The 27,987-nt window shown below is 41.3% G+C and overlaps 2 protein-coding genes across 6 annotated transcripts in view; one reads left to right on the top strand and one right to left on the bottom strand.

The window, feature by feature from the left end:
* The first annotated feature begins 2 nt into the window (after positions 1 to 2).
* On the top strand, positions 3 to 27,702 carry tomm34 (translocase of outer mitochondrial membrane 34). 4 transcript variants are annotated; one of them, XM_037765776.1, is made up of 10 exons: positions 3 to 180; positions 328 to 356; positions 1,863 to 2,012; positions 3,576 to 3,675; positions 4,207 to 4,359; positions 5,000 to 5,172; positions 5,630 to 5,777; positions 7,281 to 7,407; positions 9,272 to 9,404; positions 27,284 to 27,702. In XM_037765776.1, exons 3-9 carry the CDS (start codon positions 1,883 to 1,885, stop codon positions 9,371 to 9,373), a joined length of 933 nt encoding a protein of 310 aa, XP_037621704.1. In that variant the 5' UTR covers positions 3 to 180; positions 328 to 356; positions 1,863 to 1,882; the 3' UTR covers positions 9,374 to 9,404; positions 27,284 to 27,702. The 4 variants fall into 4 exon arrangements, with proteins under 4 accessions (XP_037621704.1, XP_037621696.1, XP_037621687.1 ...); XM_037765768.1 differs by lacking the exon at positions 27,284 to 27,702 and adding an exon at positions 12,352 to 12,528; XM_037765759.1 differs by lacking the exon at positions 27,284 to 27,702 and adding an exon at positions 12,165 to 12,528.
* Positions 22,875 to 27,987, bottom strand: part of mtss1 (MTSS I-BAR domain containing 1) — a 65,627-nt gene continuing 60,514 nt past the window's right edge. The window contains exons 11-14 of one of the 2 annotated variants that reach the window (XM_037765604.1): positions 27,276 to 27,413; positions 25,804 to 25,954; positions 25,414 to 25,440; positions 22,875 to 24,146 (exon numbers count right to left, since the gene is read on the bottom strand). In XM_037765604.1, the coding sequence (XP_037621532.1) occupies positions 23,107 to 24,146; positions 25,414 to 25,440; positions 25,804 to 25,954; positions 27,276 to 27,413 (1,356 nt within the window). In that variant the 3' untranslated portion in view covers positions 22,875 to 23,106. The remainder of the gene's footprint in view (positions 24,147 to 25,413; positions 25,441 to 25,803; positions 25,955 to 27,275; positions 27,414 to 27,987) is intronic. The other variant, XM_037765613.1, reaches the window with a different exon arrangement.

Below are 27,987 nucleotides of genomic sequence, written 5' to 3'. Positions count from 1 at the left end.
TCCAGTACAGTCCGACCCTCCAGTACTACTCGAACCCGCAGCCTACCTCAGCCTCCGCCCGGGTCAGACCACCACAACATCAGCACACAGAGGAATGTCAGTATTAACGACGGGCTCCAGGTGCCGGTAGTCGTTTGTGTCGTGAAGAGAAGGACCTCCTCGGTGTGTTGCTCTCAGTGTGAGACCAGAGACCCGAGACCAGAGACCAGAGCCCAGAGACCAGAGCCCAGAGACCAGAGCCCCGAGACCAGAGACCAGAGCCCAGAGACCAGAGACCAGAGCCCAGAGACCAGAGCCCAGAGACCAGAGCCCAGAGCCCAGAGACCAGAGACCAGAGCCCAGAGCCCCGGCAGCCGGTAAGAAGAGTTAGTGAGACATTAGCATAGCTAACGAAATTAAGCAACAGACGAGTTGAAGTAGCGCGAGCTAGTTAAAACACAAGACAACCCGGGACATCACGTCCACAGGGTGTCTTCTCTTTACTGTCAACTTTTAGTGCTAGTTTGGACACACTGGCATCCTGCTGCAGCAGCTAGCAACAGCTAGCAGCAGCTAGTAGCAGCTAGTAGCAGCTAGCAGCAGCTAGTAGCGGCTAGCAACAGCTAGCAGCAGCTAGCAGCGGCTAGTAGCAGCTAGTAGCAGCTAGCAGCAGCTAGCAGCGGCTAGTAGCAGCTAGTAGCAGCTAGTAGCAGCTAGCAACAGCTAGCAGCGGCTAGTAGCGGCTAGTAGCAGCTAGCAACAGCTAGCAGCAGCTAGTAGCAGCTAGCAGCAGCTAGCAGCAGCTAGTAGCGGCTAGCAACAGCTAGCAGCAGCTAGCAGCGGCTAGTAGCAGCTAGCAGCAGCTAGTAGCGGCTAGCAACAGCTAGCAGCAGCTAGTAGCGGCTAGCAACAGCTAGCAGCAGCTAGTAGCGGCTAGCAACAGCTAGCAGCAGCTAGTAGCAGCTAGCAACAGCTAGCAGCAGCTAGCAGCAGCTAGCAGCAGCTAGTAGCGGCTAGCAGCGGCTAGTAGCAGCTAGCAGCAGCTAGCAGCGGCTAGCAGCGGCTAGCCGCGGCTAGCAGCGGCTAGCAGCAGCTAGCAGCGGCTAGCAGCTATAAGCAGCTAACAGCAACTAGCAGCAGCTAGTAGCGGCTAGTAGCAACTAGTAGCAGCTAGCAGCGGCTAGTAGCGGCTAGCAGCGGCTAGCAGCGGCTAGCAGCTATAAGCAGCTAACAGCAACTAGCAGCAGCTAGTAGCGGTAACTAACAGCAGCTGTTAGCAGCAACTAGCAGCAGCTAGCTGCTGTTAGCTCGGTAACCTCACCAGGCTACAACACAACTAAGTTAAGCTAACGTGTGGTGGATTAGCATGTCGGTGCAGTATTTAGGTAAACTGGGTTGAAGACACATGCTGGTAGGTTGTGTGTTTGGACGTCATTAGCAAACATGAGTCTCTGTTTTATACTGAGTTTATTGGTCAGCTAGCTGAAGCTAACTGAAGCTAACGCAGTCTAACAGCCCTGCTATACATGCTACCTGCATGAACTCAGTTCGTGTGGAAGCTGCCTTAGAGAGGTGTTGGTTCACTTCTATTAAGGAGCATGGACTAAATATCTAAATATTAGAAACACCTCTCATTAATGCAACTCAATTGAATAGTAGCTGTAACTACAGGCTTTAAATGCAGTCCCTATGCTAGGGTACTGTATGTACTGTATGTACTGTATGTACTGTATACTGCTTTACTGGGAGGCAGCGTGGTATACATTATGTCATTAGTTTAGAGGAGATATGAGGTTTCCTCTGGTAAAAGTCTGGCTTCATTGTGATCAGTTGACAAAGATTGTTTTCATGCACAGATGGTAACCAGTTTTTCATCTTTTCAGGTAACAGTTAAAAAGCAGAGATGCCTCAGAAACACAGGCCCAAGTCCTGGACGGAGCTGAAACAAACCGGGAATGAGTGTTTCAAGACGGGCCAGTATGGAGAGGCCACCAATCTCTACAGCCAGGCCATCAAAGAGCTGGAGAAGTCCAGTAAGTGTAGCTCAAATCCTAACCTGCGGATACCATAGGCACAGTTTGGACTTAAAGGTTAGGGGTTCACAAAAAAACTCTAGAGGGAATGTGATGTGTACAACGCAGAGAGGTGTAATGTATGTACATATTACACCCTCCAAACAGAAGGCAAGGTGAGCGAGCGTCAGTGACAAAATCAGTTTTATTGCATTGTTTTCTATTGGAATGTCCTAACTGGCCACAAGCGACGGAGATGGGCAGAACTTTTGTCAGACGACCTGTTTCCATTTATTCCTTATTCCAACAGATGAGGAACAGCTGTTTGGTGAAGTTAAAATGAGGAGTTATCTGATATGATACCTCCTCATTTCACTACAAACATCTAAATAAGGAGACAGCTGGCTGGAGGGAGATCACTTGAAAGTTTACTGAGGCTACTATTGGCTGTATTGTATGGCATGGCATTTTCAGTAAATATCACAGTATAAAACCATTTTTTCTGTTTAAAAAAACACAAACGTTGGAAGAGAGCAAGTATTACCATCTTTTAAGTCGTCACGTCTCTAGTCTGATCTTGACCGCACAGCTGATAGGTACGTGGTTTGTTTAGGACGTAACAGAATATTTAACGGTGTGTGGACAGAGAGTGTCTGATGTTATTTGGCTATAATTAAATACAAATACCACAAATCTATCTTCTTATCTTGTTGGTTTCTTATTCTGTCAATATGAAGACATAACAAGGTCGATATTATTCATCATTACAATAAATTATTATTTCTACGTTATTATAAAAAAATATAGGTGCATTTCTAGGGGGTTCAGTGAGCCCCCTCAGCCAACGCAAACTGCGCCTGTGGTAGATACATGCAAATAATGAGTATAAACACAATCATGTTTGTTTACAATATCAGAGGAAGGGTTAACAGCATGTACATTAGGTCATATCTGCATGCCCATTTCAATTACACATTTATATCAACAATGTTTTGATCCCAGCCTAATCTTTGTCAGGTCAAAAATGTTTCTTTAAAAGGGTTACCACACCATTAGTGTTAGTCGACTAACACTCATACCATTCTGTCGACTAATCAAAAATAAATAATATAAAAATAATAAATAAAAATAAATTAGATTGAAATAAATAAGATCAACTATGTTGTAACTTTAGTGCATTTTCACTCAACATACTAAAAACTACTAAACATATATTTCAAAATTTTGGTAAACTATATTCGACATTTTCCAGTCAGTGACTCAGCAAAAACTGGCGAAAGCTATAAAGGAACAGGCGAGGTGTGCTGGATTTATACCACAAGACAAAAGGAGAGAATTTGCAAATGAAATGGATGGTGGATAAACAAGCTACATGGATTTAACTATCCTGACTCTTTTACTCCATGTTTTGTCCACTTCTGTATCTCTCTTTTATTATAATGGCTGTCCATCTTGTCAGTCGGCCTTCACTCTTCTTTCTCTTTGTGTCGTTCTAAATGGACTTTGCTCCATGATTGTTGACTGAGACTATATGAGCAGTTTGGTGAAATGCTCCTCTTAAACACTCTTATTTCTCTCTTTTAGATAAAAAGAACCCAGAGGATTTGGGCATTTTGCACTCGAACCGTGCGGCCAGCTACCTGAAAGAGGGCAACTGTGGGGAATGTGTGAAAGACTGCAATATGTAAGTGTTTTTATTTGTGATTTATTACTCTTTTTATTTATTTTTTTAACCATTTTACACCGTGATTCTGTGGACTCTTCGTTTTTGTTTTTTCAAATATCGCTTTGTTTTAGTTGTGCCACGTTATTATACATTTTCACCTTTCAGTGTTTTTGTTCTTTACACTTGGCTTTTATGCTCTACTGTAGCTCAGATAAACTAAACATATGAAACTTTAACTTTGGAGCATTATGTAGCCTCCTTCCCGACGAGCTATCATGACATGGTTGCCTCTAATGGATTCCTTGGGTTTAAGGTTTAGTTTCATATGATATCTGTACCTTCACTCCAGCTCTAAAACTGAACCTGGAAACAGCCTCTGAAAGACAGTAAAGTCTGTCGAGATCGTGGGTCTCAGGGAGTTAATGAAGGGATTATCAATCATGAACATGTTTACCTTCATGCTAGCAGTCATTTTGTGTTGTAGTACGGATGTTTTTAGGCATTTTAAGATGAGTGTCTAACTTGTAAACTGTACATATTGTCTCTCAGGTCTCTGGAGTTGTTGCCGTACAATGTGAAGTCCCTCCTTCGTCGTGCTGCTGCCTACGAAGCTGTGGAGCGTTACAGGCAGGCTTACGTAGACTACAAGACGGCTCTGCAGATCGACTGCAACATAGCAGCTGCTCACGACGGCACCAACAGGTACCTGGGCTGTAGACTGGCCGAGTGGTGATGGCATGTCCGTGTCAAATATCAGGAGATTTATCCACTCTGAGAAGGATTTCAAGAAAGAGATGTTGTGTTGGTCATGTTATAAGAATAATCTCTAGAATCTGTGCCCTACTATGCATTTAGAGATGTTTCTGGTGGAGCGGCATGTCCGCCAGCATTAGTCAATAAACCAGTGGTTCTTAAATCTAGGGGCAGTACGGTCACTAGTGGGACTTTAATTTATACCTCACCTTTCTGGTGTAGTGTTGTTAGTTGCCTTGTGAGCCCGACGGCCGAGCAGAAGCAGCATCGCACGGCGTGCGGGATGTCAGGAGAAGATTTTACCCAGCGCCGCCCACTCCCTCAGTCTGTCTACATCCACACAGGCAGCAGCAAGGGTTGGGCTGGTCAGAAATTAAATTATTTACATTTCATGATTATAGATGTTTTCCTCTGTCAGAAAGATCCGGGGATAGACAAAAAAACAAGCCCCAGAAGCCCGATGCTGACGACACGGATGGATGGATTTATCTTTCCAGGCATCTTACACTGCATTTAAAAGACTAAACAAGCTGCATTGGATCCTTTTTTTTTTTTCCTTTTTAACATTCAGTTTTTTATTGTTTCTCAGGATGACAAAGGCGCTCACAGAGGCAGACGGTCCGTCATGGAGAGAAAAGCTTCCTCCAATCCCCACCGTCCCTCTGTCTGTTAGAGAGAAACTAGCCCAGAAAGCTACCATGAGCGCTGCACAGCCAAACCCTACACCCAAACAGAACGGCACCAGACAAACAAACAAACCTGGTAAGAAGACTTATGTTTTCTGTTGTGTTTTCTATTCTGTTTAGATGATAACCAGTTTGAGAGTGACGTCTCGTTATATATTAGATATGGCTGTCAATCGATTGAAATAACTTGATTTCTTCAAAAAAGGGAAAAGGTCCAGAGTGCTCGGAAGTTCAAATCAGTGTGATGAAGGTGCTCTTTGGTGGGGTACACAACGGTTCAAAAAAAGGGGGGAGTCAAAGGCACTCTTCCGGCAAAAAATATAAAAAGCCTTTATTCAATTGGCTATTTCATGATGAAATGCTAAAAACAATGCTGGTACATGTAAGATTGGGTAACAACGCACGCGTAGCGGCACAACCAGCCTCTGATTTCTTTTGTATGTAGTCATGGACTGCAGCAACTTTAGGAGAATTTTACAGGTTTTTTCAGATGTAAATCCATGTTTTCTGTCTCTTTCTTCTCGTCTCGTCAGCTCCTAATGATAAAGACATGAAGAAAGGCCTCGTCCTGAAAGAAGAAGGTAACGCCCTGGTGAAGAAAGGAGAGCACAAGAAGGCCATAGAGAAGTACAGCCAGAGCCTCAAACACGACCCCACTGAGATCACAACCTACACCAACCGGTGGGTCACATCTTCATTATTTGTATCCCTTTTATGACTGATATAACAGTGGTTAACCTGCTGACTGGAACTATGTTTGAGGTGTCCTTTTTTAATATATATTCGATATATATTAAAATCTGCCAGCCAATCCAAATTTCCTGTGGGCTTAAATTTATCAGATTTAGGAATTTGCAATAATTATTTAGTAAAGTGCGAAAATGTTATGCAACACATTCATTTTTGGAACTGAGGAAAATAAATATTCAGTGTTTGTTTTCAGGCTGTGGCAGGCTCAGTTTTAAAGCTAGAGCTGCTGGTATCTTGTGAAACTAAAAAACACTAAGGAATCCATTGATACCATCATGTCACGTTTGCTTGTCGGGACGAAAGTTAAATTACGCTCCAAAGTTGGTCTAAATTTTGGTGAGGAAAAACTGTCATGGTCATTTTCAAAGGGGTCCTTTGACCTCTGACCTCCAGATATGTGAATGAAAATGGGTTTTATGGGTACCCACGAGTCTCCCCTTTACAGACATGCCCACTTTATGATAATCACATGCGTTTTTTTTCATGCAGTATAAATGTGTTATTTTCTCCCATTCTAAAAGGGTGTATGTGAATATTTCTGCATACTGGGGTCCCTAAACAGTCTTCAATTACATAAATTGGGTATCACTGTAAAGCTGAGACTCTTGTGGATCCAATGAGCCCAACTGTATTCATGTGTGATGATGTTAGTCCCCATAGGAGACATTTCATTCTAGTGAGACCATTTTTTTTAAACTTGACCTCACTGTATAAATGACCTGTGGTGACCTCTAGGATAATCACAGCCTCATGAAACTTTACAGCCACAAACTAGAGACCTAGAGCATTCAGAGGATGGATGGCTTTACTAGCTAGATTGACAATAAGGGGGTTTCTGAGCAGTTCACACAACACAAGTGCTCGCCTCCAATCGCCGAAAAATGCAATTCTTGCAGAAATCTCCAAATGTCAAAAGTTTTTGATCCCAAATCACAGCATGGCTTTTTCTATGGTGTTCCTCGAGGTCTTGGTGTCTTAATGTGGTATTTTGGAGGGATTATTGATCATTTTTTATCAATTCTCCAGTGGTAAAAAAATGGTTAAATTTAGCACCAAATCTGTGTAACAAATGGTATCAACCCAAAAATTGCTGCAACAACTTATGAGACATAATAGAGCATGGGGATGACCGTCAGATACTTCTATAATAATGTTCTAAGCCCTTATACACTTTCACAATTTATTTTAATTGATTTATGTTTATTTTAAATATATTTATGACAACAACAACTTGACACACAGTGCTATACAGCATCTCCAATTAATGTTCCGTTTCCCAGCTTTCAGATGATGTACACCACTTCTATGTGACCTCTACTGTTGACCTGCTATCGCCCCCTAAAGTATCCCTGTACCCCCCTAAAAAAGACTAAAGCGGGTCTTCTTTATATAAGCTATCTAATGTTTGATTTGTATTATTATTTGTGTGATCAGGGCGCTGTGTTACCTGTCAGTGAAGCAGTACAGAGACGCCGTCAGAGACTGTGACGAGGCTCTGGTGATTGACAGCAGCAACATCAAGGCTCTCTACAGGAGGGCTCAGGCTCACTCACAGCTCAAGGTGAGAGCGTGAAGGTTTTGTTTTGTTTGTACATTCAAATGTTGGCGTGTTTATGTGTAATACATCTTCATGAAAGTTATGTTGTTTAAGGATGCACCGATAACCGGATCGGATATCCAATACTGACTGAAATAGCTGGATCAGGTATCGGTGACAATGAGGCCGATCTATTCAGTTCAATTCTATGTTTATATTCTATATCTATTATAAACTTGGATTTTAATTCCTGTTTTTTTTCTACATTTTGACCAATTTGTTGCTGCATTAAAAATGCTTACACTTTACACAATAATAACAATCCAGTAAATTTTTAATCTACGTATTTATTTGTTACATTTTGTTTTACACAGTTAAGAAAACAATGTTTAAATCAAGCCTAATGTTTCATTACACATCGGAATCGGATCGGTACTCGGTATCGACAGATACCCAAAACCCAGGTATCGATATCGGGACTGAAAAGGTCGAATCGGTGCATCTCTAATATTGTTAGCTTTTGCCAAAACTATTTCCGGTGTAGGCTCAACTTAATGTTGATTTTAGAGGCTGCAGTTTGGTGCTGTTGATTTGTATCACCTCATATTGATAGGTCTTTTGTCTACCCGCTTTATAAATTACGCTTCAGGGATATGGGGCTTCAAAGAATGTAGAATAGCAGACTCTATACAGAACAGAGCTGCACGCTGTTTTTTAGGTGTTCATAAGTTTTTCTCCTACTTTGGTTGTTCAGGGTGATTATGGGATGGATTCCTGGACCGTGGAATCGTTTGCTTAATATGTCAGAATACAGGATCAATAAGAAGGTTTTTCTTCAGAGTAAATCACATAATGCTCCATGGGCTACACAACTTCATGCTATATTTGAGGAAGCTGAATTACAACATATGTATAATAATAACTTATCATGCAGCATGAACACAAATAGAAGAAAGTTACTTGCGAGATTTGAAGAAAAATTCCAAACATACATATTCAAATCGAGCACAATTATGGCTCTGAATCTGATGTTCTAGCAAACTTATGAAGGAGTCAGAGGATGTTTAGTTACACAGTTAAGAACAGGAATCCTTCCTCTGGTGTTTGAAGTTGGTTCAGATTTAAAAGCATCCAGGAGGACAACAGGTTGTTGGCGTTAGAAGTTGAAAAATGAATCACATTTTCTTCTATATTGTCCAAACTATGATGAGTTACTGACTTCTATTTTATATGAAATATCTGTTCAAAACTCTGAAATGTTTTGGTGCTCTGGATGGTGACAAAATGGAAAGGCTATTTAATTTTTGTTTTCACGTGAACTCTTTGGTTTTTTTCTACTTTTGTTTCTCAAGCTTGGAAAAAACGTCAGTATTATTTGTATTTTTTACTGCTCCTCTGGTTTCTGTCTTTTTACTTTTCTTTGTTTTCTAAATAATGGTGTCTTGTAAGCCTGATTTGGCTGGGCATATTATTTATGCATGACACAATAATAATCAAATCATGTATCAATGAGGGTAGACTAACGCTCTAAGAATTATTCAGATCCTAGATAATTGATTTATAATTCAAGTAAAAGTACTAATACTCTGTGAAAATACTAAAGTACTACAAGTGAACGTCCTGCATATGAAACCTTACGGAGGTAAAAGTGTGTAAATATCGTCAGTAAAATGTACTTAAAGTATGAAAAGTAAAAGTACTCATTGTGCAGAGATATGTTCCCTGTCAGCGTTTTAATATTATATATGATGTTTTTGGATTAACCCTCTGAGACCCGCGTGATCGCCGGCTATCCTGGCCGACATTACAGTCTGTAGCTGGCTGAGAGTGAAGACACTGGTATCACATGAGTTTTTCTAACTCTTAATCTTCGTTGTAATTCTTGCAGGACATCAAATCCTGTGAGGACGACCTGAACACCCTGCTCCAAGTGGAACCAAAGAACTCGGCCGCCCTGAAGATGCTGCAGGAGGTGCAGAGGAAGAAGTGACGACGCACATCGGGGGACTCTGGAGATGGCGGTAAGAATCTGTCACTGCACTGCGTAGAGAAAGGAGAGGAAGACAAAGCACTTACGTTTTGTTGAAGAGTCGGGCGACGGAAAAAACAGCCGAGCAGTGACACGATTCCGCCTCTTTAAGTCAAACCTGTGTTTCCCAAAAAGCTTCGTTCACACCAAACGCGTGTTTGATCCGTTTACTCTCGGCGGAACAAACACGAGCTTGGTCATCGAGACGCTTCTGGAAAACGCAGCTCCGGTTGATGAGAACTGAGGGTGTTTCAGGAAGAAGCCTTGGCAACGTTTGTATTCTACCAGTTTTTAGTGGCACTGAGTATTTATGGTTATTTATATAGGAGCTGAAATTATCGACACGCATCATAATTCTAACTGAGAATAAGCCTTTACCGTCATCATCTGTAAACGTTCAGCAGGTAATCGGCATCATTTGGACCTCCTGTTGGACGCCAAAACTTAAATGTTCAAAAGTCCACTTACTAGCTTTTTTTCTAAGCTCTCCCACATCTGGTCCTTTTTCTTCATCATCAGGTTGAACATTCACATCCAACACCAAAGATCATCTTTTCAAAAGAGGTATCGCATGACGTCAGGTCACATGATCCTGTTCTATTCGCTGATGAAGTTTGAGGCATCAAGATGTTCTGACATTAGAAAAGCTTCTAGTAACTGAAAGAAAATCAATCAATTGCAGCTGGTTAGGTTCAGGTAGGAGTGGGTGATGGAGATAAAAGGTATAATGTACAGCAAGCCGGTCGCCGTGAAATAAATCCTGACAGGGCGAAGCGAACGCGGAAGGGGTTTAATTCACAACAATGACCCGCTAGCTGTACGTTATCACGCTTATTACACGGCTACTTACTGAAGAAATCAATAATTTGACACAAAAATTGTTCTCCAGAGTCCGAGATCAGAACTGCGCCCATAGCAACGGTCAGCTGTACATAGCAACGGTCTGCTGTACATAGCAACGGTCTGCTTTAAAGAAATAACAGACCGCAGAACGCCGTGATTGACCATTCAGAATCGAGTATTCAACAAAAAACGTGTAATAATGGCCTAATGCAACCAGAGAAATCAAAAGCACAGCAAAATTTCGAACAATTGACACATTGAAGCCTCGGTTATGCTTTCTGCATGTACGAGCCCATGGACATAAGCTGATGTGACGAGGAAGCGTTTGGATCTTTTATACTCCATCCGGGCTCCTCAAAGTTCTCCATTGATCTCCGCCCATCCTCGTCCGTGTAGTTAGAAAAATATTCGATGTGCACTGACAGGTGAAAAGCCCGCTGCACGGAAACCCCTTTGTGAAGGTCCGTGTCAAAATAACATTACCATCATAATATCCTGGAAACTTAAGGTAATGTTTTCAAATGCTAGTTTTGTCTGACATATGGTCCCAAACTCAGAGATATCAATTTTAGTATCGCATGAAACAAAGACAAGTTACATTTGAGAAGCTGTAATCGGAGAATCCTGCAGATTTTTGCTTGAAAAACTGTAACTGACTTATTATCAAAATATTATTTTTTTTGTCAATCGACTTGATCCTTGCAGCTCCACCCCCGTTGTTTACAATTTAAAGTCCATGTTGAGGCCCACTTAAAAATCCAACCACCTTGTAAAGGTTTATTCTGTATTTGAATTACAAGTAAAACAACCATCTTTAACATAATGTTCTACTCTCAGGTAGTTCACTTATTTATCCTATATTTTGTTTTCTGAGGCTTTTCGATTACGTGTGAATGTTTGTTTCTCAGTGGATTCATATTCATGATGTTCATGCCGTGTTCACGGCACGTGTGATGGATTGTAGAGTTTACCATATTTCTAGTGTTTTCACAACTCTGGATAAATACAGAGTTGGTTGTTTTAGGGTTCTCAATACTATGCCATGGCAATATAGCACGATATATATATATTACATTTGTGTTTAAAGGGACAGTTCACCCCCATACATATTTATTTTACCTGTAGTGCAATTCGTCGGTCTAGATTGTTGGAGATATCGGCCATATAGCTATAGTACTGTATAAACTATTAAAACGAGCCTCTTGTCCATGAATAGATGGCACGCTTCCTACTGCGTGGTGTAGTTTGGTAGAAATAAAATAGTCCTACATGAAACCGCTCACAACAAGGTCTGTGGATTATCTTGAGTAACCGGGTCATGATTTCTGGAAACAGACATTGCTGGCGCTTTGAGTGCCATTTAGTTCCTTTATATTGTAGAGAAGGCCGACGTCTCTACAGCCGACATCTGCAACACTCACAGCTAAACAATCTAGATTGATAAAGAGCACTACAGGGAAGAGGGAAAATATGTATTCTTGATTTTGGGGTGAACACTCACTTTAAGCGTCCATACTTCCTTTCATTTCCATGCACAAAGTCAAACTGGTAGTTACGATAATTCCAATACGACGTGAACGTAGCATTGCGTATTTTGTACGTCTGTTTCGAAGCTTCGCCCTCCCAACATATTGGTGAGGTTTGGTCACGACGACCCCATCCTCAAATCCAGAACCTGTTAGATACAAAAGGAAATGTTCTTACCTTCTCTCCTGCCTCGTTCCATGTGTGTCACTCCACTGAGAGTTATATTTATGTTTATTAATTTTAGGATCAGAGCGTCGCTTTGTTCCCCTCTCTGTTTGAAAGACAAATATGTGAGCCAAGTAAAACTATCCGCAAACTCCTCGTCATATACAAAGTACTGTCTCATTTTGTTTTCCATTTCATCGTATTATTATGAAACAAGCAAAATGTCTCATCGGTGATCCCGCTGTAGCTTGGCAATCTCCATCCTGCCTGAAGTGCCTGTCTTCATCCTCCGTCTGCTGCTCTGCATTAGTTTTCTAGCTTAAATGGAAAGTGTCATCTCCAGTTACGTGTCTCATGCAAGGAAAGTTTGTGAAACACATCTACGCTTATTCATGTCTGCACAGAGTTGAGCCAAGAAGCTGCGCAGTTCGATCACAGCCTGACATTCATTATTGGAAACGGAACTGTTTTATCTCACTTTTATCACATTTCTGCTGTTTTTTGTAATTTGCTACTTTTGTTTCTGTCGACCTGCTTCTGTTTTAACTGCAAATAAACTTAAGAACTGAACAGACCCTGAATAAACACGTCTTTTCATATGACTTTGAAGCAAAAGCTCTACATTTTGGGAAATATGCTTAGTCGCTTTCTGACAGCGAGATAGATGAGAAGATCAATACCACTCCTAGCCAGCAGAGACTCCAGGAAGTTACCTGGCCAAGAAAATTAAACAAAGACATACGATGTTACTCAGTGAGCTTTAGAGGTGCGATAGAAGGATGCTGTTACGTTTGGACAGAGCCATGCTAGCAGTTCCCAGTCTGTGCTAAGTTAAGCTAACCAGCTGCTGGCTGTAGCTTCATATTTACTCTACAGAAATCTGAGTTGTACCTATACCCAAACCAAAAATGCATTTTATATCAAATCTGCCAAAATCACATTTTGAAATTTTGACAAGGAAATGTTTGTTGTAGCAACTTTTACACCTGTAAATGTTTCAGGTGGAAAAGCAGAGTGATATAGATGCACTTTATGTTTACGGACATTCCTGATCCCTCCCACATTTTGGGAATCTCTAGCTTTTTTGGAAAACTTGTCCTATTTTATAAGCAGACATCACACTAGAAACACCTTCGCTCTTTGTTATTCTAACTAAACTTGTTTTCCCAAACCGTCCTGCAATGCAATTTAAACCATCCCAAAGTAAACGCTGGCCCTCCCAATAAAATAGCTGTTTTTCTGCCATAGAATGACATTGAGTTGGTCCCCGCTTTTGTCTCTGTAGGTTTTGCCGGTGTGGCCGCCGGTGACACCAGAAAGTGTAAAATCCCACCACAGCTTAGGGACGCCATTGTAACTGCCTAACGGCTGCGACAGGTACACTGCTTTCAGATGTCACTGTCGCGGTTCATCTTGTTGCGCATGTCAACGTGTGTGAATTGAATTGTGTACTCGCAATTTTACATTGACAACTTTGTGAACTAATGTCATGGTTTATTCGCAGTTGTATTTTTATTAGGGTAAGTGTATCTTCTTTCCCCTTGACCATCCCAAGATGTATATTTTATGGTTCCAAATCAATTATTTTCGCCTTAAAATCATAAAGAATTAAATTATAGTATATCAAGCAAATGTTAAAAAGCCATATTATAGTATGTTTTAAAGTCATAGTATAGTTAGTTATAAAAAATGATAATAGTATGCAATTAAACATTCATAGTCATAAAAAGTCTATGTATAGTCAGTATAATATGTCGAAAAAAGACACAGTATAGTATGTCGAAAATTTCACCAAAAAAAGTCATAGTATAGTACGTAAAAAAAAGTCAGTGTAGTATGTCGAAAAATGTGAAAAAAAATCGTATGTCGAAAGAAATTACTGTGTAGTTTGTCGAAAAAAGTATGAAAAGAAGTCATAGTATACAGTATATATGTCGAAAAATTTCACCAAAAAAGTTATAGTATAGCATGTCAAAAAGTCAGTCATTTTTTTCGACATACTAGACTATGTAGAAAAAAGTTTAAAAAAAGTATAGTATGTTGAAAAAAGTCATATTATGGTATGTCGAAAAAAGTAAAAAAAATAAGTCTTAGTATAGTATGTTGAAAAAAGTATTTAGTACAGTATGTCAAAAAAAAAGTCTTAATGTAGTATGTTGAAAAAGTCATAGCATAGTTTGTCAAAAAATGTCATGAAAAAAGTCATAGTATAGTATGTCGAAAAAAGTATGAAAAATAGTCACAGTATATATAGTATGTTGAAAGATTTCACCAAAAAAGTCATAGTATAGCATGTCGAAAAACATCATGAAAAAAGCCATAGTATATTATGTCGAAAAATGTCATGAAAAAAAGTCATAGGATGTCGAAAAACATTAAAAATATGTAAAAAAAAAAATCATAGTATAGCATGTCGAAATGTATCATAAAAAAAATTCTTAGTATAGTATGTCAAAACTTTTTTTAAAAGGTCATGGTATAGTTTGTTAAAAAAAGTAAAAAAATAGTCATGTCAAAAAAAGTGAAAAAAAGTCTTCGTATTGTATGTTAAAAAAAGTCAGAAGATATAGTACTTCGAAAACTATAATATTAGTTTTTATGACATACTTTACCTTGTCTTTTTTGACATTATTTATGGCATACTATATATTTTCTATGATTACACGCTGGGGACACTCGTGACCGGATGCGTTATGTTTTCAGGTTGTCCGTACGTATGTACATCCCATCTTCGTGAACTCAGGAACGCCTGGAGCAAATTTCTTCAAATTTGGCACAAATGTCCACTTGGACTTAAGGATGAACTGGTGGTCAAAGTTCAAGGTCACTGTGACCTCACAAATCAAATTTTTGGCCATAACTTAAGAGCTGGTTATGACAATTTCACACAAAGGTCTAACAGAATCAAATGAAATCATAAAAATGTTAACATTTTGGATAGATATGGATGTAAATGCAACTTGAGCGGTTGGCACAGGCTTACAACAGTGAGGCAGTAATTCTAGTTTCAGCTTTGTACAGACAAAACAATTAATCAAGAAAATAGTCTGTAGATTAATCTATTATGGAAATAATCATTAGTTGCAGCCCTATTTGTTTTAATCCCGGGCTTTTCATCTTCATCTAAAATGTATTTTATTTAGAATTAAGCGCATCCAAATTACACTCATCTTCTAAGGCCTTAAATAAGGGCTGTCAAAAGTTAACGTGATAATAATACGTTAACGCAAATTCGTAACAATTCCTAATAACGCAACTTGCGTTTTTTAGGTGGTAGCGGGTTAGTGTGTTTTGTGTTGTTAATTGATTTCCAATAATAAATATATACATACATTTGCATAAAGAAGCATATTTGTCCACTCCCATGTTGATAAGAGGATTAAATACTTGACAAATCTCCCTTTAAGGTACATTTTGAACAGATAAAAAATGTGAGATTAATTTGCAGTTAATTGTGTTTAACTATGTACAATCAGGGGATTAATAACGATTAAATATTTTAACCGATGGACAGCCCTAGTTTAAATACAGCTGAACTGATTAGTCGATTAATTTATCAGTCAATCGACAGAAAGATAATTGTGTACATTTTGATAAGTGAAACCTTCCCTCGTCCAAGCTTCTTTATCTTATGTGATAGTTAACTCAATCTTTTGGGGTTTTGAACTGTTGGTCAAAAATATAAATCGATCGTAGGACCGTTTAGCGGGATCGCTGTTGTTGGGGGGGGGTCATGGTACGTGTCCACAGCCTCCATCCTCTCCACGCTTCCTAATCAGCCGTGCAATGCATTCTGGTAGCGTGGCGGCGCGATTCGAGAGACGGGGCGTCACGCTGGCCGCTCCTCATTTACATAACGTTGAGGTCTAGGCTACTTTATGCGACTCGTTGCCGCTGGAAACTCCCGTTGTCAATCTAAAATAAAGACAGATTCATCAACATGGATTATTTCTCACATAAAATGTTTTCAGAAACACATTTCGGTGAACTTTTTTCGTGAAATAAGAAGAAAGTTTCCAAAAGAGCCACCATGTTGGTTCTGGTTTGAAAGCTGGAATCAGCAGCCCACGAAGGAAAGTGTTCGTCCAATCAGATGCCTTGTGTCTAGTGGCAGCCCATCAAGCGTCCAATGCTGGGAAGCGAGGAGATCCCTCGTGATAAAAAACGCCCCTGTGGACACGTAACAAGAGTTAAAATTATTAAATAAGTTTTAATTTGTAGCAGCGAGGTCTTCCCTGTTATAATCCTACTAATGTGAATGCAGGATGTAACTACATGCTGCATCATCGTTTGATTCAAATTCAATATTCAAGACCAACTTTTCATATAAAATATTTCCCCCAAAGGAAAGAAAAGTTCCTCCCAGTGAACACTGAATGTTAACGGTTCCAGATGTGTAATGACAGTAAATACAGGACACAAAAAAACAAACTACCACCAGAATCGATGAATCAATCATTATTATTATTATTGATCCCACAGCGAACGTCAAAAGATGAAGAACGAAACATTTCTACATTCTGTTGGTTCTTGTCGTCCGTACATCTTCGTTCGCTTCTCGACAGTCAGACATCCAATCGGGTGTCAGATCCTCAAACATCAGGAAGTTCACCGCGTTTCCTCCGTTAAAGCTTTTCTACAAAAATATGATGAGTGACAACCGACGTGTCATATCTGATCACATCGTCTGATCAATAAATCAACAAAAATACAATCCAGATATGTATACATACATTTTTATATAGATTTAGATCTCTCCCAGGAATAGAAGCACTAATATATACACACACACACACACACACACAACTGCTGTGGGGCTTATTGGGTCCAATCAATCAATCAATCAATCAATCAAATGAATATCAGAAGGCAGCTTTTCTGTCTCATCAACAATATAAACACATGAATCAGCTGCAGGAAATCTCTAAATACACAGAAAAGTTTCTCTGAGACCAGAACAGGAGAGCTGAGCAGAGACTGGACTGCATTTCCCAGAATGCAGCTGGTCTCTGCCGGGCAGCCAACAGGGCCGTAACCAGGATTTGAGGTCCTGAGTTTAAATTCCCACAGCAGAGGCCCAGACACTGAATCAATGTTTGATGAGCCACCAACCAACTCACAAAAAAGTATTTACTCATTTAACTGTTGCATTATATTTTAAGTAAATTTAGTTTTCGCAGCATCATAACCTTCTCTACATCCTCAGGTATCTAATTCTGGTGGGAAATACTAAATTACTTTTATTTTAACTTGCCTAAAATGTCATATTTTAAGATATTTGGTCTAAAAACATATCAGCCTTTAAAAAAAACCTCGGTGTGGAATGTATCTAGACCTGAGACAATCAACAGAAAATTAATAAGCAACAATTTTCATGATCCATTATTCGATTAAGACATTTTTTAAAGCAAAAATTACCAAAAAAACCTGCTGGTTCTCTTTGTTTTCTATGATTGTAAACTGAATATCTTTGGATTTTGAACAGTTGATTGGACAAAACAAGACCTTGTTCTCTGGGAAGTTGTCACAGACATGTTATTCACTATTTCCTGATACTTTATAAACCAAATTGCCACATAAATCAATAATAAAGAATCATGAAGTTGCAGCTCTTGTAAACTCCTTCTCGTCATTTAAAACATGAACAGAGGTCACGACGTCGGTCCTCAGCGGTAGCTACGGCCCCGCCTCCCAGCAGATGCTCGTTGGACAACTTTGAGAGGCAACACATCTTTTATCAAATGTGAATCATTATTCAGTCTGAAATCATCTTCATGTTTGGTAGACGGGGGATTACTTTGCTCATGATGATTTAAGAAATATGCTAATAGTTCTTTAAAGGGACTGTATGTAATTGTTTTTTATTGCCAATGTGTGAACAGGTTTCAACTTAACCTAAAAAATGAGACCTTCCGCGACGTTTTAGGTTTCCTCTCTCAGCCTGTAGACCTGTAGCCTGTCCTGCTTTTAATGTGAAGAATGCGGGAAAATCCAACGGATGTGACGTCATGCGAAATCGCCAGAGCCTTTACTCCAGAGCTAACAGTGTCCAGTTAGAAATGGAGACCGCCAACGCTGACAAACGAACAGCCTCCACCACAACTCAGACTCCAACAGAAACTCCACGGAAGCACAAAAAGACAAAGTTATACATAGTGAAGCCCGTCTTGCAAAACAGGAATGTGACCGACGTCGGGAAGAAAACTATGATCAACATCGGCCTTCGATTCATGGAGGGACCTTCGTTTGGTTTTGGGAAAATCAAAACGGACCCTGAGCTGGCAAAACTCTTATTGGACAGATCAGCCAACATTACTGCCAAGCTGGTGAAGTATAGAGTGATATTGTGGTTTTAGTTGTCAATCACGTTCAATCTGGTTTGTGTCACCCCACTGTTTTGACCGATTCTCGCTTACGTCTACGTAGGGCGAGCAACAGGACGCTGACTGTCGTTGACTTTAACAAGCACTTTCTGATTCTTACATAGAGCCCCTTTAAGTGAACTTATAACATCCTATAAAGCTGCGCTGATCGAATTCACGTCCGGTCCGGTCCGGTCCAGTCAGCAAACGTCCCTATTTTCTGATGGACTTTATTCAGAGAAAAAGTCATCAATGGGCACAACTCCAGACCTATTTGATCATTACTCACAGCTAAAGCTAATAGCTAAAATATAAAATAAGAGATTTATGAAAATTACAGGTTAACAGATCTAAATACAGGATCCAAAATAGAACCAGCTATCGGAGCCCAACCAAACTCTACTGTAGATAAATATAGTTTAAAGAAAAAAAGTGGCTGCTGACCGAACAGAATTTCAGTGATACTTCAGTTGAATTTAAACACTCAAACAAATTCTAATTCTAGCAGCGTCTTTATTAAACATATCAGATCCTGTATATACATTAATGCTGCATTCACACCAAGAGCGAAGCGAATTTCTGCCTCACTTTACTTGCACGAGTTGGACCGCCGGGATCATCTGTGTTCATTCGCGCTAGACGCGTCGGAGAGGAGGAGGAGGAGCTTGTCTCCATAGATACCAACAACTTTTCTTTCCTCCATCAACCATGGGAGAAATAACCACTGTTGCTGCTTTGTACATGTTATGGAAGTCCCAGATATGTCAGAAAACCAAACGCCGTCGTTTCTGGGTTTATAACATCACCCGGCGGCGAGCTGTATTCACATACGGTGCCATTGTACTGACTGTATCTGGCAAGCCACATGTCGCTACTGCGGTATGAACCCAAAATAAACAGATTATGCTGTGATTTAATATCAATAAACAGATCCAAATGATGCCGAAACAACAACGTAATGATGTTGATTTGTTAAAAGTCTGAATTCATGCTTTGTCAGGTCTGTTACCAAGACGACAAGCAAACAACTTTTAAAATGCTTATTTTCTGAATGGAGTTTGGATGGATCAGTGGCAGGCTATGCAGCTGCTCCATCAACACTCAACACAAAGTCATCTAGGCATAAATACGGCAGCGACGTTGTTGTTTCTACCGCAGACAGTCTGTGGTTTCTACACAGAGTTTGGTCCGCTCTATGTACAGATATGATGTACTATCGTAGCTCTGGGTGACCACAGACACCTACAAGATTTATTTATCCTCCATTTCTGATTCAACAGCGTCAGGACATCGGTGACGACAGGAGGACAGTCTAAACGCTGAAAGGCTTTCACCACACAGCGTCACGCAAATTTCTTGCTCGGGTTGAAACTCCCACGAATACGGGATTCGCCTCTTTAAATTGACTTTGTATGCAAGCGCGAAAGGTTCGCTTCGCGCTTGGTGTGAAAGTACCGTAAGATTCACTGATTTTGCCTTTGAAGTAAATCAGAGATCTGTACAGTAGGTAGAAGTTTGTTTTGAAATAGTTAAAATGGAAACACCGCCATGTTGGAGGAGTAACAACAGAATCAAAAGCTCTTCATCCGTCTACCTGCAGAAAATCTAAAAACTAATGTGTGAAAAATGTCATTTCAAACTGGTAAAATACATAATTAGAGCTGAAACAATCAGTTGATTGACAGATAATGAATCAGCGATGGATCAATCATTTTTTCACGATTCTCTAAATAATAAACCAAATAATTAGCAGATTAATCAATAATAAAAATTTGTTGCAGCCCTAAACACAAAGTCAAGAGACACATCAGCTGCCTGATGTTCTTAAATGATCAAATTAAACATTTTGTTATTTCACTTGATAAAGAAAATGACTTTATTATTACATGTGTCTGTGCAAAGACTCATACTGGACTTCTGTGGCCAACACCAAAAAAGACTGCGTCCAATATTAATTTTGATTGTAAACACATAATAAATATTTTGATATGGAGTCCTTAAATGTGGTTATTAAAGAATTGTGACCAAGAAATGAACTGAACTGGAAATGTTACAGTAAATAAAAGTAAATTCGTCGTGTTCTCTAGATAAACTTTGTAATGTTGATTCTAGATTAATCAAAACATATAGCAACTGACATTTCTTGTTATTTATTGGCAACTTTGTGTATTTGTACCGGTGTAGATGTCGCCCAATAAGTAACAAGAAATGCAAACAATATGAAGAAACAGTGGCTCCATTACAGAGTTTGTCCACTCAGTACAAGTCTTGGTCATAATTATTAATAACAAATTGTATTTTTTTTTCTTCAAAATAATAATAAAATGTTGTCCCACAGCGTTCTCAAACATCCCCATCAGCCTCAAACATCCTGTGTGAGTCGAGCTCTAAAGAGTGGATTTTCTGTGGTAACCATTACTTCCTCCGACATGGCGGCGTGTCGAACCATCACAGATCTGTATGTCAACATCAGCTGCTACGTGTTTTTATAGTCCTGCTTCACATAGCCGGCTACGCTCTCAGCAGTAACGTCATCCATCTGCTTCTCCTAAAAACAACTATGTTGCCTCTAAAAGTTGCCAACAAATCACTGCTTCTTCTTCTTCTTGTTCTTGTTCCTCTTGTTAACCAGATCATTATATACACAGTAAACCAGACAGTCGCACAGTAACAGTTTTAATCCTTTTCCACAAACAGCAGCCCCCATAGAAATAGAGTAGGAGTAGAACGGACATCGAACTGTTCTCCGTGGTCATTCGACCTGAACTGAAGATGGCGATTGTTATCAGTTGTTACGGCGACAACAGAATACACACGTCAGTAAAGAGTGGTCGCAGCTCGCTGGGAAGAGAACGGACAGTGTAGCATTAAAGCATGGCAGGAATTGCAAACTAGCTAACTATCCAGCCCCATCAAAAATACACAGAAGCACATGGCTCATTATTATGCAAAATGACATGACATCACGATGAGGTCATGGTGTTAGCTGGAGGCTAAACAAAGGAAAGACTGGAGGCTAACTGCTTCTGCTAATGGCTGCGGTTAGCAGAAGGTTAAACTATTAGCAACCCTTTCTCTCCATCTGAAACGTTTCGAAGATATTGTACGATTCTCTTTTTGACTGACTTTACTGAAGGATAGTTAACTATAGGCATCCAAAGATTTATACGCCCTCAATTTATCTTAACAGCGCTGCCGTTGGCCACCAGCCCGCTGGTCGGACGGCTGGCTACTTAGCTAGCTTAGCTTGCTAATTCCACCATGCTGTCATGCAACACAGAAAATTATTGAGACATATTGAGAGAAACCAGGATGTTCTTCAGCCATTGTTAAAAAAAAGAAGAAGCCAACAATACTTGTTAGCCAGCGTTAGCTAACGTGTTCAGAGAATTATTCTGCCTCCACTCAACGCTCCGCCCGCTAAACACCTCATCATGGTTACTAACAGAGAAGGGGGCTAGGCACGAAACGTTATGACCACAAAACCTCACCTCAGTGAGTTCTCGACATAGTTTAAACGTAAGTTAGCCCGATACAGCGGTCGCTATGGCGGTGTGACATAAAAAATGGCCGCCGCTCTGACCATCCTGCTACGTTGATTTGAATGGGAATGTCCGTTCTACCTCTATTCTATTTCTATGGTAGCCCCTCAGCGGCACCATTTGGCATCCCCGGGGGTGGACACTGCTGCCACTTGAAGGTGAAATTGTGACTCATCTTCAGTTCAAATTTCCGTACGGGTCAAAGAAAGCGAGTGACCTCTGACAACGTGCCGTTAAGCAAAACATCCGACCTCCCCAGATGCTCCCGGAGCTTTTTTTGTTCCAACATATTTACAAACTAAAGAGCCAGTTTTATTCCAGCGTCATGAGCGTCCCGCTCAGTGTTTGACTCTTTGAGATGACCTTTGTGGACACACTGGACCGTCACTGACCCACAGCCAGCTAATTAAAACCTCCACACACACACACCATGGTTCAACCACAGTGGAGCTACAGGACTAGTTACTAAACCCCACCCTCCTGGGAGTCTGGGCAAAAAGGCAAATCAAACACACCCAGGACTGAAGAGGATCTGAGACACTAACAGCTTCCTGTCTGGCTAATTAACTAGCCACATAACGGTCATCTGACCAGGAAGTGAGTACTAACTAAAACAATCAACAGCTCTATTGGGTCAGACGAAAAACTTTACACACAATCGAAATGCAAACATGAACCAAAAAGAAAAAAAGGCAAAAGACGGTTGCTGCAGCAACAGGAAATGACGACACAGTCTCAAAAAATGTTTAAAGGACCAGTGTGTAGCATTTAGGAGGATCTATTGGCAGAATAATAATAATAATAAGGATGTTTTCTTTAGTGTATAATCACCTGAAAATAAGAACCGTTGTGTTTTCGTTACCTTAAAATGAGCCGTTTATATCTACATAGGGAGCGGGTCGTCTTCACGGAGTCGGCCGCCATGTTTCTATAGTAGCCCGAAACGGACAAACCAAACACTGGCTCTAGAGAGGGCCATTTGTGTTTTCACGTCGGCCAACGTAGCTCTCCCAACACGCTTGGCACGCAGAAGAAGCTTCCGTTGGTTGTAATCTGCAACCTCACCGCTACACACTGCACCTTTAAGACAAACAGAAATCTAAACAGGAAGCAGATCTTTAGAAAATAAAAATAAGACACACGTCGAGTTCCAGCGATTAATCAGTCCACAATCTGCGTTTAACAGGAAGTCTGTGTGTTTGATTTGTGCGGTCTGTGCCGATGCACTCCGGCGCCGTTGAGGGACGCAAAAGCCTCATTTGTGATTGGGTGGAGGGGGGGGCAGGAGAGGGGCGGAGCGATCGTCGGTGAGGGTCCTTTTGAGCTTTACTGCCCTGATCTGGTTCAGCATGTCACTTCCTCCCTCCTCGGTCAGCGGCTCCGGGTTGTGGTCCTGGCTGGAGGGCGGAGGAGCCTGGGGCTGGTAGTGGGCGCTGTGGTCCGGCCTGGAGGGCTCTACCTGGGCAGCGGAGGCTTGGAGCTGGTCCTGGTGCTGATGCTGGTACATCTTCTGTTTCTGCTGCTGGCTCAGCTGGTCGATGTGATACTGGTCTGGTTGATGCTGCTGCAGCTGCTGGGTATGCTGAAGCAGCGACTGCTGATATTGAAACTGTTGCTGAATCTGGAGTTGCTGGTTGTGCTGCTGTAGTTGATTGCGTTGCTGATGATGATTTAGTTGGTTGATTTGCTGCTGTTGCTGTAGTTGTTGCTGGTACTGTCTCTGTTGTTGCTGTTTGGCGTAGCTGCCCACTGGTGGCAGGGAGGGTACAGTGGGTATAGGCACCGGGATGGGCATCTGACCTGGGATCAGCTGGTAGTACGGAGAGGAGGAGGAGGAGGGAGGTAAGGCACTGAGGCTCTGCGTGGAGGTGCAGAGTTTACTGTAACCTAAACCTCCGGCTCCTACAGCAGAGGGCACTGCGAAAACATTCTCATCGCTCCCGCCATTCCCTGCGAGGGCTTTGAGGGGAACCTGCGGGGTGCTGATGGGGATGGGAACCCCCCCGCTGATCGTGCCCCTGCGAAACGCCGGCTTGGACGACGGTTTGCGCCTGATGGTTGCCGTGTGAGACGGCAGCGGGCGGGCGTGCCTGCCCATCAATTCTGGCTCGGCCAATAGGCTGACGGTGGAGACGGGGCGCTTGGACTGTGCAAACTTCCTGTACTGGAAACTGAGGTCGGAGTTCCTCGGGATGGTCGAGGACTTGTCGAAGTCTGACTGGCTGTTGCCGTGGGAGAGGTGGTGCAGGGAGATGGAGTCAGCGTCTCCATGGAGAGAGATGGATTCATAGTCGACTAGAGAGAGAGACAAAGAGAGAGATAAAGAAAACATCAGTTGCAGCTCTGCCTTCAGATGGACTTCTGTTATTTCTTATCTTGATGACGTCTGATAAGTGTTTTCATCTCCTCATCTGAGACGACAGGAACACATCAGCACATCAGTTAGGAGCTGCATCATTGTGGAAACTCTTAGGGGCTGTTCACATGTTGCGTCTTAAAACGTATGGAAAATGCCAGACGTACAACTTTCACCCTTTCAGGTGCTTGGGAGGTTGCACTCCTGCCACGCATGCAACCAAAACCTGCATGCTGCGACGACGGTGATGATGAAGTTGCAGTAATTTAGCGGTAAAAGCCTCACTGACTTACGCTTGGTGTAAGTCATCCACACTGGCAGCGCTTCTTTCTTTCTTTTCTTTCTACATAGAGTTTGCCTTTCGTAATGGCCATTTCATTTCATTATAAATGTCATTTATATTTATTTTAGACAGAGAAAGGTTAAGAAATGTGTGGTAATTTGTAAATAATAGTAATAATCCACAATTAAAATCCCGTACTTTATTCATTCATGGAGCTCTGCAAGTCTACAACAACACTGTCCTGCAAATATTTCAGAATAAAAGCCTTGTGTTAACAAATGAAGGCTTTTACGCCCACAGAAAAAAAACGCTAGAGCACTTTTATTTTGAAACGGAATCAGGAAGTGTTGATTTAAAAAATAAATCTTTGCTTTTCTTCATGTCCGTGACATATTCTACAGATACAGACATGTAAACTGTAGTAATGTTGCTGGTATGATGTCAATATACTGTCAAACCATCACGTTCGCTGTCTGTTGTTGCTGTGAACCGCGCAGCTCGCGGTAAAAATAAGCGAGACCTGTACTTTTATTTCAGTGAAATTTTGAATTCAGGATTTTTACTTGTAAAAAAAAGTATTTCTATAGTTTGGTATCACTACTTTTACTGAAGCAAATGATTTGAAAACCAGTGGGTCATTTCTTCTTTCGCTGTACCTAAATGTTGTGGTTAACTACTTATTAGGCTGCTACTCAAAACTGTAGTGTTTCTGCCTTCTCGGTCAATGAAAGCTGATTAATATCTCTACTGAATCTTTGGAATTTAGTTCTTTTATAACTTGAATTATGACTGAACCTAAATAGATTTGATAAATGGATGTAAAGCTGGACGCAGACGTGATGACGTGCAATCGAACCGTGACCCTCGCCCTGAGATAAAGCAGGCAAGAAGGTACATAAACAGACAGGTAGTCAGAGACCTACCATAGAGGGGAGGATCTCTCTTTACAGCTGGAAGAGAAGGAAGGAAGTTTAGTCAAGAAAACACTGAGAGAACACAACAGAGAAGCAGAGAGGAGATGGTACACCAGTAACACAAAGGAACACAAGAGAAACTAGTAAATAAACCAGAGGACAGCTGAGAGGTTCAGTCATACAGATGATCTACTGGGATTAAAATGAGGAAACATTCAGAGTTCATTATCCAGACTTGTGTTTGTTGATGCCTCTTTAGTTTCTGTTTGGATCACAGATTGTTCCTTTAAGTCAGACAGCTCGTAGAGAATAATCAGAAGCTCCTGGATGCAGCAGGAAACCCCGACATCTTTTGGATGAAAACCAGTTGTTGTTGTTGCTTTATGTGTCTGAACTCACTGTGTGTGTGGATGGTGTCCTCGGAGCAGGACGGGGTGGTGGTCTGGGTGCTGTAGCCGCTGGAACAGTGCAGAGAGTCCCTGCTGCTCCTCGGGGCGTCCGAATTCAACGCACCCAACGTCAACGCCAGCTGATCCCGGGCTGAGCAAGACTGAGGGAGGGAGAGAAAGAGAGAGAGAGAGAGAGAGAGAGGGAGGATGGTGGTGAGGTTATAAAGGTTAATACAATAAAGTTCAATTTATCATTTTAAAACGAGGAGATCAGACGGAAGGAAACAAGGAGACAAGAGGACAAGGGACAAGGAGAAGAGGAGAAAAGAGATGGAAGGAAACATGATGAGGAGGGGAAAAGAAACAAGGAGAGGAAACGAGAAGAGTGGAGATGAAAGGAAACATGGAGAGAAGATAAGTAGAAGAGTGAAGAAGAGGAGACGGGAGGAAACAAGGAGACGAGAGGAGAAAGAACAAGGAGAGGAGAGGAAAGAAGGATAGGTGATGAGACAAGGCATAGATAGGAGGGTAGAGAAAACAAGGAGAGAAGTGGAGAAGAAGGAAAAGAAGAGGAAACAAGGAGAGAGAAGAGACGAAAGGAAACAGAGAGAAAACAAGGAGAGGAAAAAGGGAAACAAAATGAGACGAGACGGGAGGAAACAAGGAAAGGAAACGAAACAAGGAGAGGAGGCAAGAGGAGAGGAAATGAGGGGACGAGAGGAGAAGGAACAAGGAGATGAAAAAGGGAAACAATGAGGAGATGAGACAGGAGGAAACATGGGGGAAAATAAAGAGAGGAGTGAAGAAGAGGAAATGAGGAAACGAGGAGGGGAGAGGAGGAGAGAAGAGATGGAAGGAAACATGGAGAGGAAAAAGGGAGATGAAACGACAGACGAGTGGAGTTCAACGGAAACATGGAGAGAAGATAAGTAGAGTAGTGAAGGAAAGGAAACGAGGAGAGGAGAGGATAGACGAGGGGAAACAAGGAGGAGAAAAGGCATAGATAGGAGTGGAGAGAAAACGAGGAGAGAAGTGGAGAAGAAGGAAAAGGAGAGGAGGCAAGAGGAGAGGAAACGAGAGAAGAGTGGAGATGAAAGGAGATGAGTAGAGAAGATAAGTAGAGGAAACAAGGAAAGAAGGAGATGACGAGGGGAAACCGGGAGAGGAGACGAGACAAGGCATAGATAGGAGTAGAGAAAACGAGGAGAGAAGTGGAGAAGAAAAAGGGAGAGGAAACAAGGAGACGAGATGAGAAAGAACAAGTAGAGGAGAGAGGAGATGAGTTGAGAAGACGGAAAATGAGATGACTAGGGGAAATGAGGAGAGGAGAGGAGAGGAGAGGAGAGGGGAAGAAGGAAAAGGAGATGAAGTGAGAGGACGTGTCCTCTGCTGGTGGCTGATATGAACTCAGTCTTCAGGTTTTCAGTGAAACTTTGAAATAAATAAAAGGTTTTTCTAATATGTGTGTTTGTGTGTTTTTACCTTTCCAGATGCAGACATGGCTCGAGCTCTCTCTCCGTGGTGGGAGTAGGCGTTGAGTGGGGGGGCCAACAGGCCGTTCTCTGACCCGCCGCTGCCGCCGCCCCCAGCAGCCAGCTGATTGGTGGAGACGACTGCATCCTGTCAGAAACAAACCAGTCAGAGTCAAAGTGCTGTCAGTGTAAACAACAATATAAAGTAAACAGAATCTAATCCCACGCAGCCGTCACGTTGCCACATTATTACTATTATTACTATTATTACTGGTTCTACTGGTTCTACTGGTTTCTACTGGGTTCTACTGAAGGACTAAATGAGTCACTTTTAGAGACTTTCTGTCGTTCAGTTAATCACTGTAAAGATACTGTAATGAACTTTAGTTTATTTCACATCTTCCTTGTGGAACTTTGGAAATAAACTCTTCAATTAACACAAACGTGTTTTATTTCCATCATCAGTTAACAGGCAACAAGACAACACGCTGTAATCACAGGACCACAGACGGGACACCGATATTAACACCACATTACATCATGACGGAGTTCAGACTGACTGACTGACACCTTCAGGCTGTTTAAACGTCGTCTTTAGTAAGAAGAATAAATAACAACAATTCTCTGGTTCCTGCTTCCCAAATGAGGATTTGCTGCTTTTATGTCAATAAAACGTAACAACATAAACTGAATATCTTTGGATTTTAGACCGAATAAGCAAA

The sequence above is a fragment of the Sebastes umbrosus genome, chromosome 1 (assembly GCF_015220745.1).
Source record: "Sebastes umbrosus isolate fSebUmb1 chromosome 1, fSebUmb1.pri, whole genome shotgun sequence".
NCBI lineage: Eukaryota > Metazoa > Chordata > Actinopteri > Perciformes > Sebastidae > Sebastes > Sebastes umbrosus.
This window is presented reverse-complemented; position numbering and strand designations above follow the sequence as displayed.